We start from the raw sequence: 20,856 nt of genomic DNA on the forward strand, positions 1-20,856 counted from the left end.
AAATCGAGTCGAAACAGTGTATCCCTCTATTTCTTGAGAACCTTGAACAGCAGACTTAATACGTTTTCTTTAGTAAGGAGCAAGAACAAATTCTAGTCAAGTGAACTGAAATGCTTGATTTTTTTCAACCTAATACTGAGGTAGAATAGTGTATGTCATAGCGTGTAATAGCCAAGCATGAGTTATATTGACGGATGCCTGTTCACAGCAAGGTCTTCAGCGTCCTAGCTCTGAGACTTCAGGCCAGTTACTTAAACCAGTGGTTCCCACAGAGGGGGTCCCAGAACAAGGGGCTCATCGTCATCTGGGAACCCGTTAGATATTCACATTCTCAGGCCCTACTCCAGACCTGCTAAATCAGAAACTCTGGAGGTGGGACTCAGCAATCTGTGTTCTGTGAAGCCCTCCATGAAATTCTGATCCATGCTCACTCAAGTTCAAGAAACACTGACAAACTCTCTGAGACTCTCTGCTCTCATTTGTAACATAGGTTTCCTAAGACCAACCTTGCAAAACAAGGGAGGAAAACAAATCACGCAAAAGGACGCTGGCTCTCACGCAGTGACCTTTCATCCTTCTATCATCATCATTTTTTTTTTTTAAATCAAGGGTCCGAATAAAGGGGAATAAGAACATCAAACTGGATTGCTGCTGCCCCAGGCTGGGCCTGAAATGTGCTGACTTGCCAGCAGTGGGCTGGGTACCAAAATAGGCCTCTGGCTGCAGGGCAGGCCCGAAAGACTTGGCCACTGAAATCACAAGTGGGCAAAATGCCCCAGAAGTAATATTTTATCCTCATGTAAACTAAGGCCACGTTGCTTTGATACTGACAGATGATAGTACGAGGAGAATAAACACGGATCTTTTAGTTCTCAAAAGACACTGGATTCTTACCCCCACTTAACTCTCCCCAGAGTAAAGGCAATGGGGAATTCTCCTAATTGACGTCAGCTGCTGTAAGGGAAGGAATGCCATGACCTTAAACTTGGCCACTGGTTCACTCTCACATCCAGGAACAAAGCCAGAGGGTTCTCCTGGCAACTGCCTGACATGCTAAATGGCAGGCACAGCCACTGAGGGAATCCTTTGCTGCCCTAGGGACAAATCCCCCCCTGCAGGAAACAGGCAAACCGGAGAGATAAGCAGTTTGCCTAGCTGATGCTGGCCTATCCCTTCAGCCCAGGGAGCATAAAATGAGTTCTCAATCATTCTCTTCAAAGATCCAAGCTCCTGCTCGGCTTCTGCTTTATAAATGAGGGAAATGTTCTCTGCTAAGTCAAAGGGTAAACAGGAAAATATGAGAACTTGACAGAGAAATGTAGTAAACTGGATCCCCGCATAAATCATCCTACCATATTCAAGAAGTCTTTCATGGATACTGATTAAGCACAAACTAATCAGACATTTTAAGATCAATGTCAACTATCATTCTTGAGAGGTCCTATAATCAAAATCAGACCCAGTCCTCTTAGCCTGCCAAAATCATCCCTGGGTCATGAGGCATACTCAGGGCATACTGAAGGAGTATGAAAGGTTCCTGCTCAACCCCTCTCCCAAGAGTTCCTCCCTGCTCACTCCTCTCAACTCATCTAGAATGCTATTCTAGCCACAAACTTGACTGTGTAATGTCCCTGCTCCAAGACCCTCTCCACTCCCCAGTGCCTACAGAACAGTAACCAAATGTTTAAGTGCTGCTTACAAGAGACTAGTATCTGACCACAACCATTCAACCTCAGTCTCCCCACCCCCACCACTACCGCTCACAACCATCTGAGACCTTGTCTTCCCATAGCAAATCTCCAAGATCATGTCTTCCCACTTTACAAAAAATATCAGTCTTTCATATGCTGTTGTCTCTGCCCAGAATAACCTTTGCTAGCTTTTTCACGTAGTAAAATTTCACTTATCACACATGCTCCAGTTCAAATACTATGTAATCTGTCAAGACTTTCTTGGCTTTCCTGCATTCCTTGTTCTGAGTTCCCACACTAGTTTATAGGCACCTTCATTATGGTTCTTAACAAATTTTACAGTAATTATTTATGTATCTGACTCCCCAGACAGACCTTGAGTATTCTGGTCAAGGACTATGCCTCATCTGTTTCACCATGCACAGTTCCTAATATGCTGAAAGAGTTCTTAACCTATATTCAGGACAGAAAAGATCTTAGCTATTTAACAGTTTCTTTAGCTCAAAGATGCAATATAATAATTAATCAGTGAACACTGTCAGGGAAAACCTTAGCTATTTATAAGATAGGAAAACTTTTTGGTTTTAAGCTAGCTCTATCCAGTTGGATATTTCTAAATTTGCTTGAACAAATCTAAGTCATATCCTTTCATTTAATCAATAGTTTGATGTACATATCTTTTGGCAAATATCTGTTTCAGTTTTCTTGTTATATTCTGACCCCTGGGAGACCAGAGACCAGGTCTTATTCACCTCTGTATAACACACACTACTTGTACCAGCTAAATGTTTGGTAAACTGAATTCCCAAATGAGTTGTACCTTAGTATGGCTGCTATTACAAAATACCTTAGACTGGATAGCTTAAACAACAAACACTTATTTCTCACAGTTCTGGAGGCTGGGAAGTCCAAGATCAAGGTGCTGACACATCCAGTGTTTGGTAAGGGTTCTATGTCTGGCTTGCAGGTAGCCATCCTCCTGCTGTATCCCCACATGGAGGAAAGAGAGAGCACTCTCATCCTGTCTTCTTATCAGGGAGCTAATCGCATCATGAGGGGTCCACCCTCAGGGCTCATCTAAATCTGGTTACTTTCCAAAGACCCCCACCTCCAACTAACATCTTATTGGGGATTAGGACCTCAACATATGATTACTGGGGAGACACATTCAGTCCATAGCAAGCTGCTACACAGATATTTGGCCACATTTTTTAATGTTCCATCTGTATGTTTGCAAGGAAACAAAGATAAATTTAACTCAATTTTCAAAAAATGAGTCAAAAAGAGGGAAAATACTTTTCCTTCACAAAATGTCTCCAATATAGAAACACATTCTTCAAATTAAATCTCTGAAACAGCCATCATTCTAATCAGGCAAGTTAGTTTAAAGAGGAGAAGGTGACTCACACCTCTCTTGTTTTAATTAGGGACCCATAACTAATCCTCATCTCTACTCCCACCCAGATGGTTACTGGCTTATCTAAATCCACCCTCCAGGAGGGTAAGGTACACAGTGCTTTATCTCTTTCACCAGAGGGAGGGAGCCAGGTTGGGACTAGGCAGCTTCCTCGTCCTTCCTCTCCAAAATCAAAAGTACAGAATTTGAAGGGAAAAAAAATTCTAAATGAACATAAACTTTTTTTTTTTTTTTTGCTGCTTATTTAAAAACACTTGAAGGAGAGGGAGGAAGGGAAGTTGGGCAGCTTTGCAAATTTAAACATTAAAGAAATGCTAAAGGAATGAAATAATGTCCAGACTTCAAATAACGAAGACACTAATTTCTACATTTTTCTTTAAATGGGAGCAAACTACAGCACAGGTTAGCACAACTCCTCTCTAAACATTGGAGTGTGAAACATTTTTATTAATAAAAAGTAGGAGGGAAGAAAAGAAGAGGGAAAGCTGGGAAGCGGCTTTTGTGCATGATTGTAAAATAGTTGCCATTTGTTTCATTTTGTGTTTACATATCTGCTCTACTTAAAGCTGAATTTCACACAAGAAGTTACTGGTCAGTTTCTCCCCAGACCACTCTCTTTACATTTCTAGGAATCTGACATAGGTAGATGAGAGACTACTTCTAATATCACTTGAAAACCACCATCTGGTTTCAGGCTTAAGGCTCTTTCTTCCTACATTAAAAGTACTTACTTCTGTCCCCTTAATCTTTTTTCACAGGTTCTCATTTGTAGCTCTACTATTTTCCTTCTTCTCCCCGTCCTCTTCTACTCCTTCCTCCTCTCCTGGTTCTCCTCTAAACTGTTTCTTAAGTTCTCCATTTTTCTGAAGTGTGGAATTCTGAACTATATAAAGAATACTCTACCCTGAAGATTTGGAAGTGTAAACTATGTCTTTTATTGCACAGCCCAGTGTCAATAAAATATAACTTTACTGATTCAGTTATCCAAATAACAAATATTCTACATTTAAAAGTAAATATTACATTGCTGGTTCAGCTGTCCGGATAAAATCAAACCTCAGAACACAATCATATATCATCAAATGTTACCAATAAATTATAAGCATCTTGAAATACAAAGAGATAGTAATTTTCTCTGATCAGTGTACCCTGCTTTTATTTTTGCAGTCCTCATGCTTCAGCTTGGAAGTTCATGGGTTAAAATATGAAGCTATGAATTTAGCTTTCTGGTGAATTAAATGCAAAAGGGTTTTTTTCCCCCTTTTAATGGAAATGTTAAAATAAATTACCCCCCACCACTTATATTACTTATCTTTATATTCCCAGAAAAGGGAGAAAGAGATCACTTCAATGGAATCTACTAGAGGTTCCTTAGAAATCTGCCTTCATTAAAAAATATAAACACTTCACTAGAGAAAGGTTTTTCCTGCTTGGGTTATATTTCACTAGTGCTACACAGTCTGTGATGTCTCCATGGCTACTTCTGTCACTATCTAAAAGGCTTTTTTTTTTTTCTCCCCCAAGGAAAAGTTACACATAATTGAGTCCTGATTTCTAAAGTCTCTTCATAGTCTACATTATGAAATTGGCCAAACTGTCAGCTGGAGTCTCACTAGAAAGAACGAGGTGCAACCTCTACCGAATATGAGGGCAATTAGTCAATGGACCCCAGAAAGGTTCACGTATAAAACATCACGAATATGACTTTTCCAGAATTCCCCCATGTGTTCTTTCAGGACACAGCCTCATCAAATAGAAGAGCTGACTGCATCCCAGGAAATACATTCTCCTAAATGTCTATTTTATGTGTTTCCTTTTAGTTATAATTATCACCTCCATTAACACCTACTGGACTAATGAATTCTTCGCTGGAAGTCACACATTACCATGTGAAACAGAGAAAATACCATAATAAATATTATAATATTTCATAATACAATATAAAGCCATTCATTCTCACCAAAACTAAATAAGCTTAACGACATAGGTACCACTTAAAGCTACTATTTTACTGTTTATTTACAAGTGGAATTTACAGTCAATTTTTTAAAGTAGTTTCTTTGCTGGTAGATTCCAGGCTACTATGTAGACATTTAAAATTTTTCATATTTGAGTATCTAAGAAAGTAAAGCATGTTCACATTTGTTTGTTCTTATATTTCCACAGGGTCTGTAAGTCTAAGATAATGATGCATGACTGCATTTTAACACATGGAAAACAGGGTTCACAGTGATACACACAGGGTAAGTACGTAGCTTGATTTATTCACCATTGGTCCAACACTGACTTACCATTGGAGCCAGTTTCTCCTGCTGCCTGACCCCAAACACATTCACTATTTTACTGAATGACAAATAAGAAAAAAAGCATTGCCAGCCCAAAACAAAATGCAAACGTCAATTTCTTTGGACTAGGAGTCATTAGCGGTATTTTGAACAAGGAAGGTCTAGTCTGATATTCAAGAGAGCTTACCTTGCTCTTACCAGTCACCTTCAAAAATATATTAGAAGGCCAATAATATTATAAGTACACAAAGGTTTGGAAGAAAGAGCAACCAGAAGAATATATGAAATATTTTAAATGTCCTTCTTATTCTGAAAAGGATAATATTCTATGTCTAGATTTCTTCCCTTTGCCAGAAGGATAATAATTAAGGAGAAAATACATGGTGGTGTTTTTTTTTTTTTTTAGCTGCTCTAGAAATAAAAACCTGCAAGTTTAGCAAACTTCACAAAGTGTAGATGAAAAGCCTCTACTATTTGACCCCCCTATACCATACAAAATTTTTTGACAAGACTTACTTTTTATGGTCTAAGAGAAGTTCCACTTACACAAAATGCATATCTGCCCTTAAGAAGTAACAGAACAAAAACACTCAAATAGTAAAGACATACTTTCTAAGCACAAAATGCTACAGGGAGGAGAGAAATTTGATCTTCTTCCTGGAATTCAGTAGTTCTCAAACTTTAATATTCATCAGGGTTACCTAGAGGACTTGATAAAACAGATGTTTGGGCTTTACCCTAGAGAATCTGATTCAGTAATTCTGACATGGAGGCTGAGAAGGTACAGTTCAACAAGTTTCCAGGTGATGATGATGGTGCTGCTAGTCTGGGATGACACTCTGAGAACCACTGCATTAACTTAGTCACTTAACCACTTTGGAAGTCTTCCTATGCTTTGTCTGATCTTGCCCAATAATTATCTTGTGTTCTTTGTGACAGCATTCTACTGACAAAATCACTTCTTAGTTAAGGTATTGCTTCAGGATATCTTCATCATCTCTAAGTTGCACACCACTTTTTAGGTCATGACATGAAACAGCTATTTAATACATGAAAATAAAAATATTGTTACATATGTATTAAATCTTCAGTTCCTAATGTACAGATTTGGCAATAAGAGTAAGATGAAGGTGTCTGAAGACCCATTGGTAGGTATCTAAGACTTTTGATTTGATGTTAAAAACAACACAGGGTGGGTCCAAGTGGACAGTCTCCATCCTCAGGACTTACCTGTGACTGGAGCATCAATATCCAGCAAATTTTTTTCCTGCCGAAGAATTGAAGCCCCCTCTGTTATTATTCTCAACGCGACGCTCTCTTCCAGCCTGCCCTCCTTCATGAGATGTGCCTTTAAGATATCCACGCGAGGTTTCCCATCATTATCGAACACTTCTTTTGCTGTAAGCCGGTGACTTGGAGGAAATGGGACAGCTGAAAGAGCGAAAAAGTCAAATCCTTACATTAGCCAAAACTCAACCACAAAAGATTCAATAACAACCACCAAATATCTATCCCTATCACTAACCACCTATTGGAGTATTTAAAAAGTTCCCACATTAAAATATGATCAAGGGCTATCAAGAATTAAAGACTGCCTTACTCCTTTGATTCTAGATGTAAAGTGACTGCTGAAAGGAAATTTACAGTTCTTATTCATCCAGTACTTACCTCAGGCATCTAGAAGATGGTGATTGAGTGAATGACAAAAAAGGTGAGAGATTTTTTTTTTTTTCTGTTAGGGAATAATCAATTCAGCAAAAGAAGAGTTCCTATACATCCATCCATTCAATTTCAACTTGGGCATAGATGTTTCTCCACTAAAAATCAGACTCCTCTACTGGGATTAGAGGAAGGAGAAATGGCCTGCCAGACCAGATTTGCCCTCCAGTGGGAGTGACATCTCTGAGTAAACTGACTGACTCACTGTTTAAGGAGAGAGCAGGAATCTGAGAGTGAAAAGGCAAATGCACTGAATAGTGAACAGAAAATCAGGGAAACTCTTGAACAGTGAGAGGACAGTCTGACATCAGGAGGAGACACAGGCATTTAGGAATATGATATAATGGACAAATTCTGCTTACTGCTCAGACTTAGAGTCAACCATTCTCTCTTCCACCCACACCCCCATGCCTTCTTAACAGTAAGAAGGGGGACTTCCCTGGTGGTCCAGTGGTTACTACTCTTAATGTAGGGGGCCCGTGTTCAATCTCTGGTCAGGGAACTAGATCCCACATGCCACAAGTTAAAAAAAAAAAGAAAAGATCCCACCCATGGCAATGAAGAACCCGTGTGCCACAACTAACACCCGGCACAGCCAAATAAATAAATAAATAAATAAATATTAAAAAAAAACACACACACATGGTAAGAAGGTCTCTTATAGCTACTGTCACTCTTCACAACTCTGAATACATTCATTCACTCATTCAGCCAGAGGATATTCACACTAAACTCCTACGATGTGCCGGAGGATATTCACACTAAACTCCTACGATGTGCCAGGACATCCAAAGGTCCATGGTCAGAGATGGTCAGAGATAGTATTACAAAGGTAAAATTTCTGATAAATGGCCAATAAGCCTCTTCAGGGAGGGAAACTCATTATTTCTCTATTTTACATGAGGGTTCACTTACTGGATAACTCAGATCTATTAGAAATATCTGGAAGAAGCACAAACACTGTTTTCACGTAACTTTCATCTGCCACGTGCATCACGCCGTGTGATGCATAAGAACATCTCCATGTGAAGCTCCCCTCTTAGGTAACACACTTGATGTTATGGATTAAACCTAGCCTTCTTACCTCCTAAAAAGCAGCTCTCAAAGATATGGCAGACCTATGCCAAGAAGTGTTGTGCGATCTAATAGCACAGATTTGTTGTCCAAGAGAAATTACAACTATTTAAGAGAAAAGTCAGGAAATTAACATGTACGGATGGATGCAGGCTTGCTTTCCCTAACAATCCAAGCATGTCTATTTAACTATGCTACCAAAATGAAGTGGCAGTGCAGACTCAATGGACATGCATGAGGCTTTCACGGTCAGATGAACCTGGGTACAAACCTTAGCTCTGAGCACTCACCAGCTATAGGACTTTGGGCAAGCTAAATAACCTCCTTTGGCTTCAGTTACCTCACCTGTAAATTGGGGACTTTATCTATCTGAGGACTGTTATAATAACTAAAGTAAATAGTACTGCTAGTAGCTAGTACCTTACAGTGTTTATTTTATGCCAGGCATTGTTTGGGTGATAAAGCCAGACACAACAACAAAGCTGTAACATGAGAAAGGCATAAGTACAAGTGTTTATATGTAAACTTACTTAATCCCTATAACATCACTGTGGGGGAGAAACTTGAGACTCAAAAATATTAAGCATCTTGCCCAGGATAATCACCTAGTGATTTATATGCAGACCTGTTGAGCGTAAACTCTGGCGGTCTGATGCCAGAATATCTGTGTGAACAGCTACACCACACTGCTTCCCAGAAAGTACTTAAGACAGTTCTTGATAATTAAAAAGTGATGAGTAAATCACTTCCTAGAATTGAAATTCTAATGAATCCTGAGAGGTATTTCTTATAAAGACGACTTTTATTTTCAAAAATCATTTGGAGCGGCTTATAGTAGAATAGATATGTAATACAAAAATCGAAGATAAAACGAGACAAAATGTATAACACCAAATCATATGTAAAATAAAAGAAAAAGAAAGTTCAAGAATTAAACAAGGATGAGAAAAAAGAGGCAACAGAGTCACTAGACTTCTGGCACTCGGGGACTATTTTGTTCAATCTATTTCTTTGCCCTCCCCCGCTTTTTCTTTCCCAACTAACATATACGCTTGTTAAGAAAACATGGAAATATTTCGATGGCCACATTTCTTTACCTGGGTCTTTATGTTTGGTTTGAAATTAGAAAATATCTTACCTGACAACTCCTAAAAATTCTCCAGAGAGATGATGGGGGTAGAAAGGGAGAAACTTCAAAAGGACACTTGGGGTAAGACCATGAGCTGAGTTTTTTTTCCAAGTGAGTTAGAAAGGTATGAATTGGACAACTGTCAAGATTTAAGCGACTGTGCAAACTGTCAGGCAAGAATCATAGGAACACAGAAGGGAAGGAGGCTGATTTATTGTCAGGCAGTGGGTCTCTGCCACACTTGCACTGGCTGCCCTTATTAAACTTCAGACAGATCAAAGGGTTAAACCTAAAAGAGCTGAAGCACTGAAGAAGGTGAGAGGCAAAAGGAGAGCACCCCAGGGAGGGCATCACCTTCACGAATTAGACCTTCTCCAAGTCCCTAGACTCTCCAAGGCCAAGATCACTGCAATAACAGATGCTCCCACCCTTTGCTGCAGATTTCTTCCTTTCCAGTAACTGCTAATCCTAAGGTGACTGGCTAAGGTAAAGCCACCAGCACTGAAATATTGGGGCTGGTTCCAAATAAACAGGAGCAAGAAAAAAAGAGGAGAAAGGCCAATCAAAGGGCTCTATTTCCAAGTGGATGATAAGGACACTGATAAGATGGGCCCCTTTACCCTTTAAACAGATGGCAAGGCCCGCAGGGAACCTAGCCGGGCAGCAACGATGCCAAACAGCAAATGCAGAGACGCTGTCAGCCAGAGAGAAGTTTTTTGGGACAAAATTAAGAGTGGGCTAATATTTGTGTATTTGTGCACCTTTTGGCTTCATAAAGAAAATACCAGCCTTACAAAGGTCACATTTATTTGCTTTCTCTGTTCACCCAGAGTCCTACATACAGACCTGTGCCAAATATTGAACAAAAACTACTTGGACCAAAAAGAGTCCAATGTGCTTAGAAAATATTTCTTTTCTTAACTCATTGTTTAAGTGGCTACATTTGCTATAATAAAATGGGATTTCCCCTTCCCTCTTTTGCTTTGAGTATGACAACAAGTTGCTTTCATTGATATATGAGCAGGCCAAGATTGGAAGAATTAAATTTTGTGCATGTTAATAAAAATTCTGAAATAACTGTTGATATTCAGGCTGATTCTTTCCAAAACAATTTTCTCATAATTGCCTGTTAAGTAAAGAATACAGTATTACAAAAGACTTCTTAGAAGTACCCTAAAAATAGATAGAAACCTTCTCAGCTTTCTCTACTTCACAATTCCCACTCAGTGTCTTTTTTGTTATTGTTGTCAAATAAAACAGCAAAGTAGCTAAAATTTGGGACATGTAAGTCCTTGACCGATTCCTGCCATGAACCAACAAAGTCTTCAAAGGCAAACAACATACTGAACTAGGATTATGTTCCCATGTCACTGACTGTGGAAATCTGGCAAAGACTAATTTCCATCAAACAGGATAGGATATTGTTTCTTTTCTATTTGTTGATGCCACCAGAGAGTTCATCCATCTCATAGGGAGGAAGGTTAAAAGTCTAGGAACCGACGAGAGGGCGGACAGCAGTATCAAGCAGTATCAGCAGTATTTCATCTTGTGGAACTGAAAACCACAGCCACAGAAAGACAGAGAAAATGAAAAGGCAAAAGACTTTGCACCAGATGAAGGGACAGGATAAACCCCCTGAAAAACAACTAAATGAAGAGGAGATAGGCACCATTACAGAAAAAGAATTCAGAAAAATGATGGTGAAGATGATCCAGGACTTTGAAAAACGACTGGATGCAAAGATCGAAAAGTTTACCAAAGATCTAGAAGATTTAAAGAGCAAACAAACAGAGATATGCAACACAGTAACTGAAATGAAAAATACACTAGAAGGAACCAATAGCAGATTAACTGAGGCAGAAGGGCAAATAAGTGACCTGGAAGACAGAATGGTGAAAATCACTGATGAGGAATAGAATAAGGAAAAAAGAATGAAAAGAACTGAAGACAGCCTAAGAGACCTCTGGGACAATGTTAAATGCACCAACATTCGCATTATAGGGGTCCCAGAAGGAGACAAGAGAAAGGACCCGAGAAAATATTGGAAGAGATTCTAGTTGAAAACTTCCCTAACATGGCAAAGGAAATAGTTACCCAAGTGCAGGAAGCGCAGAGTCCCAGGCAGGAGAAACCCAAGAAGAAACACGCCAAGACATATAGTAGTCAAACTGACAAAAATTATAGACAGAGAAAAGTTATTAAAAGCAACAAGGGAAAAATGACAAAAAACATACAAGGAACCCCCATAAGGTTAACAGCTGATTTCTCAGCAGAAACTCTGCAAGCCAGAAGAGAGTGGCATGATATATTTCAAGTGATGAAAGGGAAGAACCTACAACCAAGAATACTCCACCCAGCAAGGATCTCATTCAGATTCAATGGAGAAATCAAAAGCTTTTCAGACAAGCAACAGCTAAGAGAATTCAGCACCACCAAACCAGCCCTACAGCAAATGCTAAAGGAACTTCTCTCAGCGGGAAATATAAGAGAAGAAAAGGACCTACAAAAACAACAACAAAACAATTGAGAAAATGGTAATAGGAACATACATATTAATAATTACCTCGAATGTAAATGGACTAAATGCACCAACCAGAAGACACAGACTGGCTGAATGGATACAAAAGCAAGACCCATATGTATGCTGTCTCCAAGAGACCCACTTCAGACCTAGGGACAGGTACAGACTGAAAGTGAGGGGATGGAAAAAGATATTCCATGCAAATGAAAATCAAAAGAAAGCTGGAGTAGCAATATTCATATTAGATAAAATTGATTTTAAAATAAAAAATGTTACAAGAGACAGGAAAGGACATTACATAAAGATCAAGGGATCCATCCAAGAAGAGGAGATAACAATTACAAACATATATGCACCCAATAATAGGAGCACCTCAATACATAAGGCAAATGCTAACAACTATGAAAGAGGAAATGCAAGGCAGAAATAGAGACACAGATGTAGAGAACAAACACATGGACATCAAGTGGGGAAAGTGGAGAGGTTTGGGGGGGAATGAATTGGGAGACTGGGATACCAAACTGTACACTCTAAATATATGCTGTTTATTGTTTGTTAACTGTATCTCAATAAAAGTACTTAAAAAAAAAAAAAAGTCTAGGAACCAAAGCCATGTGCATCCAATATTGGCATCTGTATAACAATTATCAAAGTTATTTTCAATTAGGCATTCACCAGTAAAGAAACACATTCCAAGTCAGAAAAGGCTTTGTAGCCAGAGTAATCCTAGCCCTCGGTTCTGGCTGACTAAGGGGACCACACCTCAGAGTCAGGGGTCTCCTGCGAGTTGGACTAGAGGTCAGTTTTAGACAACCACAAGGTGTCTCAGTAGCCATAAGTGATCTGTATCACTCCAGGGTAGATCCAGGCACCTGAGCTTTCTATTTCTCAGCGCTGACCCATTGTAGCCACTAGTGAAGGAATTCCTGCTATTTGATAGGAAATATTCAAGAGTCATTGTCATGGTGACACCCTCACTGGAAGGAAAAGCAGGATACCTGCTGCCTGACCTCTTCCTGGAATAGTTTTATAAATGCTGACAAAAGAGAACTACAGACTTAAGAGAACATTCAACCAAGTGATTTTTCAAACCTTGGTCTGGCTTAATTTCTTTTTTGTTTCTTTCCTCAAACAAAATGACACCGGAAAATGCAAGTACATCCAAAGGGAAAAAGATAGTAAAAGTAGATTGCTTGTTTCTCTTCTTCCCTGTGATGGTGGTTAAGCTGTGCTCACAAAATCCTGGGCTCTCTGGAGTGAAATCAGAAAACTCGCAATTGAGACTGACTGCTGACCCCCTCCTAGGAAACAAAAAGGAACTGAAGTCCAGAGAGAGGACAAGTGAATTGTCCAAGGTCACAGGATTAGTCAGTGGCAAAACCAACACGACATTCAGGTCTCCTGGTCCCTCTTCTAGCACTTCACCCTCCACATCTGTTCTGTCCAGTATGGAGCTGACTGGCCACACATGGTGGCCCTTGGAAAGTGGCTATCCAAACCAAGCCGCGCTGTAAAGCTACAAGATGCCCTGGACTTAGAATACTTGATACGAGGGGGGAAGAAAAAACTAAAATATCTCATTAACATTCTTATATTGATTACATGTTTTAATAATAAGACATATTGGGTTAAATAAAATGTACTATTAAAATTAATTCAAAATATTCTGCTCTCCTCTTTTTAATTCCACTATGAGAATATTTAAAATTGCATAAATGGCTTATGTTACATTATTATTGAACACTGATGCATCCTTCTCAACAAATAAACGAGGACAGGGTGAGTGGAAATTATATTCTTTAATCTTTCTTCTCTTTCAACTTTGGTTCCTGCAAAACTTCAAACTATCTCAAAACCGCTGCACGGTGGCATTGCTTTTTAAAATGAATGATGCCCAGGCCCAACCTCTAGAAATTCTGACTTAACCTGTCCAGGATAGGGTCAGGGCAGTGGCAGGTTTTTTAAAGAAGTCCGAAATATACTAACGTGAAGTCCGGACTGGGATTCACTGACCTATCTATATTGTAAGTAAAGACCTACAAAACGCCAGGCAGTTTAATTCAGGTAGTTTAATCCCAACCCCTCCCCCCCCCCGCCCCCAAACGTGCTCCACAATGTCAATCATCCACAGCAGATGCAAAGTCTTTGCAAGTCCAGACATGTTTATTTCATCCCTGTGTGCAATCAGGATGTGTCCAGGAACAACTTTTGTTCCTTATTTCATGTGGCTACTGTCTGCACAAGGGCTGCCTGAGATACTTATGTCAGCACATGTTAATAGAACAACTTAAGGATATCACATGTCAGACACAATTTAAAACACATTCTGGCCTGGCCTCCATAGATTGGCACTCCATTTCCTCCCAGACATCTGTATATGTCACAGACTACTATTCTAATTAAACCAATAACAATCAATCAATCGACTGGTCATCAAGCATCTTTAAGTACATACTACACACAGTATTCCATGCTAGGCAGTGACAAGGGCTGGGGAGAAGTGAGCGAAAGAAAACAAACACAAGCAGAGCCAGACTCTGAAGACCTACCATGTGGTATAATTATTAGTTTTTGCTTGAGATAGATGGGAAAGTGTTAAACTACAAAACCTAAGAGCAAAATTTAAGGAAAATGAGAGACAATATCAGCAGTAAGAAAAAAAAAGTGTCTTTATCTACCTTAAAGTTATGCCTGGGTTCCTAGAAACTCTTAGACGCAGACAGCCATTTCTTTTGTCTAGAATATATAATATCTAATTTTTTAGATGACTCCAAAAGATGAGCTTCTGTCTTGAAGGTAAGTAATGAAAAATAGAATATGCTAATTGTAAGATATAATATTCCAGCTACAGTATACAAAACTACCTCCATCATCAGTAATTAAAATACATGGAATCTGATCCTACTTTTGAACAAAGTGATGGGGTACATAAAAGGAAGTACTAGTGACTTTTCACTAAATTTTCTTCAGGTTCTAACATACAGCAATTAGGTGTGATTTACATTCTTCCGTGTTTAAAAAAATTCTATCAGTATGGGGATATATATTTATCCATGCACAGAATGTCTATATGCAAAGATACACAAAACATGTTGTGTGAGAAAGACAGCTTAAAAATTAACCACGGCTAGCCTCTAAGAAAAACTGTAGGGACTTCCCTGGTGGCACAGTGGTTAACAATCCATCTGCCAACACAAGGGACGTGGGTTCGAGCCCTGGTCCAGGAAGATCCCATGTGCCGCAGAGCAACTAAGCCCATGCACCACAACTACTGAAGCCTGTGCGCCTAGAGCCAGGACTCCACAACAAGAGAAGCCACCACAGTTCGAGAAGCCTGCGCACCGCAACAAAGAGTAGCCCCCACTTGCTGCAACTAGAGAAAGCCCACTTGCAGAAATGAAGACCAAACACAGCCAGTAAATAAATAAATAAATAAATAAATTTTTAAAAAGGGAAAGAAAAACTGTAGAAAAATATTTATTAGGGTCCTACTTATGCTACTCCTGTGGATACTCATCACTTGTTTGTTTGAAAGCTTCTGGCTTTCATTATAGATACTAATTCCTCTCAAATTAAAATATGCTTGCCCATCTCAAGTACAGCTGAATATTAATCTTATAAACAGAAATATCTGGTCCCCTTTAAGCTAAAAAATTTCTTCACCATAGGTCTATAAAGCAAACTTCAATTTATTAACTTACTGGTGTTTTTTTTTCTCCCTCCTGCTATCATGACCTGGTTCATCCTCAGCAGAGACCTCTTTACCCATCCTCCTGAATACTACCACACAGATCCTAAGCTTTAAAATGTATTCAATTAGACACAGTATGTGTACTGATCATTTCACTAGCAAACTGAATACCTCATTTGGTTTTCCTGAATGTTTACATGCAAATAATATAGCACAAGGGTATTTTATGTAACATCTCCAAAGTATTAATAAAAGGGCACTATGATACTGGAAACATTTATTAAAATAAGCAATTTTTTCCCTCTGACTTACAGAATGTATACTATACACAGTACTCTTTGAACCTAAATCTGAAATGTGCTATAAGCAATTCTTTAATAAAGATCAGGCATGAACTGACAACAAATATTGTTCCAACAAGGTTAATAATTAATTAGTGAACATGAGTACCTTAATAGTATAATCAGAGCATCTTTTTATTGTCTCAATTTCAAAATAATTTTCATTTAAGTAGCTACTCCCTATCCTTGCTATGTACAGCTTTTCTTATTTTCTGACCACTACACATTCTTGAGTCTAAGGACTCAAGGACAAAGTCCACAACCCCCTCCACATGAGGTCTTGGGTTGCTCTATCACAAAACTCCTTTGAAGTTTTGATATTTTGGTTAGTTCATTTAATTACAAGAAAAATTGCAAGTGGCTTACATAATGAATTACGTAATAATGATTCAACATGAAAGATTATTTAGCAGAAGTCAAAAGTTTCAAAATATTTCAGAATTACTATAAAGCTTAAATAAAACCTGATTTTAGTTAAAACTAAAAAGTTCTATGCACGAGTCCTATGATTAAAATGTGGGTCAAGCCAATCACAAAATATTTTATACATGTACAAGATAAAAGCAAAATTATATTTACTGGTTTTGATATATGATATTGAATGTCTAAATTAAACTAACAATTTAAATTAAATACTAAATGTTTTAATTTAGATATTTAAATTACATTATATATTTTAAAATGTCAATACACAATTGAAGAAGTGTCATTTTATAAGGGTCTACTCTATGGTGGTGTTTTTTATTTTGCTTTCTTTTAAATGCAGACAGCCATAGCATTTACAACAGTAGGTACCCCAGCTATAGTGGATCTTGGAACTAGATGAAATGATTACAGCAATATTTTCAGCAAATGGTATTTATAGTAATCTCTGGAATAGTAAATTTACAGTAATGCATAAAATTCTACTTGGATACATTTACACAGAAGGCTTTTTACTTATTTATTTTTTGCCTGGACCATTTTCTTTTTCTCTGGAGACATAAGTCACAAGAGCAGAAAAAATTAAGAAACAAACAAGATACTCTAAGACAAGCTGAATTTATCTCCCAAGTGACTAGGTCCCTATGAACATGCTAATTATCCCCTATGAATCACAAGTGTCCAGGGATTCTAAAACTTTATTTAACCCAAGACACACTTTATCATTCAGAAATCCTCAACTCCATGGCCTAAGACATGAAATACAAGGAAGGACTTTACCTGAATTAGAGTTGAACTATCTGGTTAGAAATTTTTTAATAAACTTTGGAAATCTGTGTATTTAAAATAGCAAACCTGCAAAATATAACGTGTGCCTTCTTAGTCTTCAATCCTAAACTTGTAAGTTAATATGAAAAAAATCAATCTATGCCCACACACAATTCTTTCCTTTCAAGTTCATCACTCAGGTGGAGATGCCCACACATTTTCTAAGCCCACGTGCCCGCCCACAGTCCCCATTCCCTGTGGTTAACACCTACAAGCATCAGAATAATTTTTAAAAATGAACAGACTCTTTCTTCTTTGAAAGATCTTGATGAAATGGCAAATCTATGACCCAAAAGATATCAAATGATGTAAATCCTAAGCGGCAATCTAAGGATGTTACCATGTTAACACTTTCACATATGAAGGGTGATTGTTTAAAAACTAATGAATGTGGCATACAGCCTTCAATCGTGTGCCACAGTGAAGCAAAGATTGAAATGCTCTGCATCAGAGTCACCCTCCAGAGAGCCAAGGGCAGGAGCTAAATTCCCAGGGGTGTGCTGAATGGCTCCCGCCCCTGCTCTGTGCTCTCTACTCCCCATAGGCTCAATCATGAAACATCAGGTCCTCTGGGCCTCCCCATGTTCTACTGATGCTTACATGGGCTGCTTCACTCTGATGACCAGAGACCTGCTCTCATCCACTCTCTCTGGTCTGCCATTTCTAAGAACCACCCACTCATATGAATAATACAGAAGCATACAGAAGGTCCCAATTCTCAGCACCTCAAATATGTACTCCCCAAATCATAATCTTCACACATCTATTTAAAACTGGAACGCTTTAGTGAATACCACCCACAATTGTACCCTCTCAAACTTCATTTTCATATGTTTCATTTATCCTTAAAATGTACTTGTCAATTTTGATGTTAAATCAAACATGCATTTCTTAATCTACCATATGATTTCATAATAAAGCTGCAACAGACAGTATTCCCTTCCTCAATAAAGGACCACTCTTAAGAAAGATTTTCCACTCTTATAATAGTGCATAAAGAAAATTCTCAAATAAGTAAGGAAATAGGTTGCTGGGATTATAATGCCAATTGCAAATTTACAGGTAATACCAAATTTCACTGTTTAAATGTCAGTCAATCATCACTATTTTAAAAACATCAGAATACTGAAGAAAAAAGATTAACAATCAAGTCCCACCAAAGGTTTAAGTCCAGTGCCCTGGCATCTGATAGATATTCATTCAATGTTTTTGAATTAATGCAAAAATGAATGGACTTCTGTTTTTTTCTCCTTGGTCACTCAGAATTTGGATAAAATTTCTGTGGTACTAGAAGTACAGATGGTCCCCAATTGACAATGGTTCAACTTATGATTTTTCAATTTTTCAACTTTACCACAATACCAACGATATATATTCAGTAGAAACTGTACTTCTAATTTTGAATTTTGATCTTTCCCCAGGCTAGTGATATGCAGTATAGAACTCTCTTTGATCCACAGCTCCCAATCATTCCAGCAACAGTGATACACTCACAACCACTCTCTTTTTCACTTTCAGTACAGTATTCAATAAATTATGTGAGATATTCAATGCTTTATTATAAAAATAGGCTTTGTGTTAGATGATTTTGCCCAAATGTAGGCTAATGTAAGTGTTCTGAGCACTTTTAAGGTAGGCTAGACTAGGATATGATATTTGGCAGGTTAGATGTATATACTAAATGAATTTTCAACTTATGATATTTTTGACTTAGGATGGGTTTATTGGGAAATAACCTTATCATAAGTTGAGGAAGATCTGTACTTTAAGAAGAGGATATAGGAAAAATTGGCTTTGTTCAGATCCAAAAGTATGTATGTAATTATAAAAAGAGTAGTCAACGGCCAAATAACTCAAACTGAAAACTGCATTTAGTAAATGTGTCTTTAAAAGTACTCACGACAAGAAAAAGACCATGGATGTCAGGTGGTGGGATGGGAGCTAGAGGACCATTCCCAAGATGAAACACACAGATATAGTCAAAAGTGAGCAACAGAGAAAACTGAAAAGGGAAGGGGAAACAATCACTACAAAAAGTTTGAAGTACTGAATGTTTTAATGTGATTATAGGATCAAAATTTATTATTATCTGTAACGTAAAACTGACCAAACAACAATAAAAACAATACCATATAAGTACAATAGCACTTTGGTGCTTTTAGGCTTATGAAGCACTATCCTCTGGAATTTCAGAAAGCAGTTCAAACATTTCCTTTGAAAATAACATTTTATAGTTTATAAGAATGCCATTAATATATATTTACTGAAGTACGCTTCAGTAAAAAACAGTTCATTTTAACTGTTAAACTTGAGATATCTGAGATTTAACAGACTAACACTTTCTCAGCATCCCTAAGTGTCACAAGTAGTTCAGGACCTCTTTTCCCCTCTTTTTAGTATCTGTTTGGCAAACTATCACTACCAGTCAGAATGAATTCAAATCTTACTTATAGACACAAATGAAAAATTCATTGTGAATTGTAGCTGTTAAGAACAGCTAAAAACCAGGTTATCTAACTCATTCTAAGCACACAGAGAATGACAAACAGAGCAACATAATTCCCACGATATATGACTTTGGGCTGTGGTTCCCTAAAACATCCCCAAAGCTTCAGTTCCATAAATTTTTCACTATCCAAGTTTAAGATACTCATTTGGGCATGATGGTGAATCATTTAAGCAACACTGTGAGTGCTTTTCTTAAAGTTACATGTGCAGAATTCACATCTGGCAGGCTTATTTAGAAACATACTGTTGTTGTTTTTTTTTTATCACCACATCATTTCAAATCATTCCTTGCCTTAAATCCCCACTCAAGAAATAATCATGATTCAACATATAACTACCATGAGATTAATACAAATGTAAGATAAAGGCTATGTCCAGTGGAAAAGTAATCATACACAGATACAAATCAAATGGTTTAACAGTGTATGTTACTCTAACAACGGAGTTGTGTGTATATGTTTTAAATCTCGATCCATGATAATGCTCCACTTTGTCAGAGCTCTGGTCCCCACCATCTTCACCAACCACAGTGCAGTTACACATCCAGCGGCAATCAAAAACTGAGCTGGGGCGAGAACACTCACCAGAGAATCTGTGCCCATCACTCCACAGGAAAGGAATGGAGCCATTCTCAGAATACCAAACAGAAAAGGATGGTGGCCGGGCATAACTAAGCATTCGTGTGTAGGGTTCCATATCTCACAACAGCCCTAGAGGATATCAGGGCATATCCATGGTGTCCATAATGGTACATACTCCACACTTCATAAATATCTTATTCTAGATGACTGGAAAATACACTGTTACAAAGTGGAAAAGGTATAATACAATTTTGATACACTTTCATTAAACAGAATTTTAAATTACCTAGTGTTTAAAAGAGATATGTCTCAGCTACGTGATAATTTCACTTTCAATGAAATGTCTCCTTTCCTAATCAGAGCGTATACAGGAAGGTTTATATAGATTGTCATTATTTTTAGGAATATAAAAGGTTCTCATTCTCCAAAATGTGCATTTAGTCATTCATAATGAAACTCAGAACAGTCTTTGATTTGCTAATACTCTATATAACAGGTGTATTTTTTAAATGATATATAGGGTAGACACATTAAGTACTGAAGAAAGAAAAATGTCATAAAGATTTTATTCATTACATAAATGCAAACAAACTAAAAGCAACTTTCCTTTATAAGTCCGAACTCCGAGAAAATACAGAAACCTCTAAA

At 38.0% G+C, this 20,856-nt stretch overlaps 1 protein-coding gene across 2 annotated transcripts in view; it reads right to left on the bottom strand.

Moving 5' to 3' along the window:
• Positions 1–20,856, bottom strand: part of PPP3CA (protein phosphatase 3 catalytic subunit alpha) — a 307,553-nt gene that overhangs the window by 149,683 nt on the left and 137,014 nt on the right. For both annotated transcript variants that reach the window (XM_057729018.1, XM_057729017.1), the window contains exon 2: positions 6,624–6,824. In XM_057729018.1, the coding sequence (XP_057585001.1) occupies positions 6,624–6,824 (201 nt within the window). The remainder of the gene's footprint in view (positions 1–6,623; positions 6,825–20,856) is intronic.

The sequence above is a fragment of the Hippopotamus amphibius genome, chromosome 3 (genome assembly GCF_030028045.1).
Source record: "Hippopotamus amphibius kiboko isolate mHipAmp2 chromosome 3, mHipAmp2.hap2, whole genome shotgun sequence".
Classification (NCBI taxonomy): domain Eukaryota; kingdom Metazoa; phylum Chordata; class Mammalia; order Artiodactyla; family Hippopotamidae; genus Hippopotamus; species Hippopotamus amphibius.